Source organism: Eimeria mitis, genomic scaffold (genome assembly GCF_000499745.2).
Source record: "Eimeria mitis Houghton genomic scaffold, Emh_scaff204, whole genome shotgun sequence".
Taxonomy (NCBI): Eukaryota; Apicomplexa; class Conoidasida; order Eucoccidiorida; family Eimeriidae; genus Eimeria; species Eimeria mitis.
Window position 1 is genome coordinate 16,949 of NW_013570363.1, and position 995 is coordinate 17,943.

The 995-nt window shown below is 58.3% G+C and overlaps 1 protein-coding gene across 1 annotated transcript in view; it reads right to left on the reverse strand.

Moving 5' to 3' along the window:
- EMH_0003260 (DNA polymerase, putative) overlaps positions 1–995 on the reverse strand; it is a gene marked incomplete at both ends in the record, with an annotated part of 8,548 nt that overhangs the window by 6,920 nt on the left and 633 nt on the right. Inside the window, one exon of the mRNA XM_013496316.1 lies at positions 1–984. Coding sequence (XP_013351770.1) covers positions 1–984 — 984 coding nt within the window. The remainder of the gene's footprint in view (positions 985–995) is intronic.

A 995-nucleotide genomic window follows, 5' to 3' on the forward strand; every position in this document is an offset into this window, starting at 1 on the left:
CGGCAGTTGCTGCTGCAGTGGTTGCTGCTGCAGTGGTTGCTGCTTTAGTTGTCTTTTCTGCTGCAGTACCTGCTGCTGCTGCAATGGTTGCTGCTGCAGCGGTTGCTGCTGCAGTGGTTGCTTCGGTTGCTGCTGCAGTTGTTGCTGTTGCAGCTCCCTTTTCTGTTGCAGTGGTTGCTGCTGGAGTGGTTGCTGTTGCAGCAGTTGCTGCTGCAGTTGCTGCTGCAATGGCTGCTGCTGCAGCGGTTGCTGCTGCCGTGGTTGCTGCTGCAGTGGTTGCTGCTGCAGTTGTTGCTGTTGTAACTCTCTTTTCTGTTTCAGTGGTTGCTGTTGCAGTGGTTGCTGCTGCAGTTGTTGCTGCTGCAGTGGTTGCTGCTGCAGTGGTTGCTGCTGTAGCGGTTGCTGCTGCAGCTGTTGTTGTTGCAGCGGTTGCTGTTGCAGCGTTTGCTGCTGCAGCGTTTGCTGCTGCAGCGGTTGCTGCTGCAGCTGTTGCTGCTGCAGCGGTTGCTGCTGTAGCGGGTGCTGCTGCAGCGGCTGCTGCTGCAGTGGCTTTTGCTGCTGCAGTGGTTGCTGCTGCAGTGGTTGCTGCTGCAGCGGCTGCTGCTGCAGCTGTTGTTGCTGCAGCGGTTGCTGCTGTAGTTGTTGCTGCTGCAGTTGTTGCTGCTGCAGCGGTTGCTGCTGCAGCTGTTGCTGCTGCAGCAGGGAAGCATGCCGCAGTTGTCGCGCATGGACCAATCTCAGTGGGGAGCCTTGCTGCAGCTGTTGCTGCTGCTGTTGCTGCTGCTGCTGCTGCTGTTGCTGCTGCAGTTGTTGTTGTTGCTGCTGCAGTGGTTGCTGTTGCAGTGATTGCACCTGCTGCTGCTGCTGCTGCTGCTGCTGCTGTAGCGGCTGCTGCAGCAGCGGTAACCTCTGCGCTCCATAGCGGTGTAGCTGCTGAGGTTGCTGCTGTTGTAGCTGCTGCTGCTGCGGTAGTTGCTGCCTCTGCTGTAGTTGCT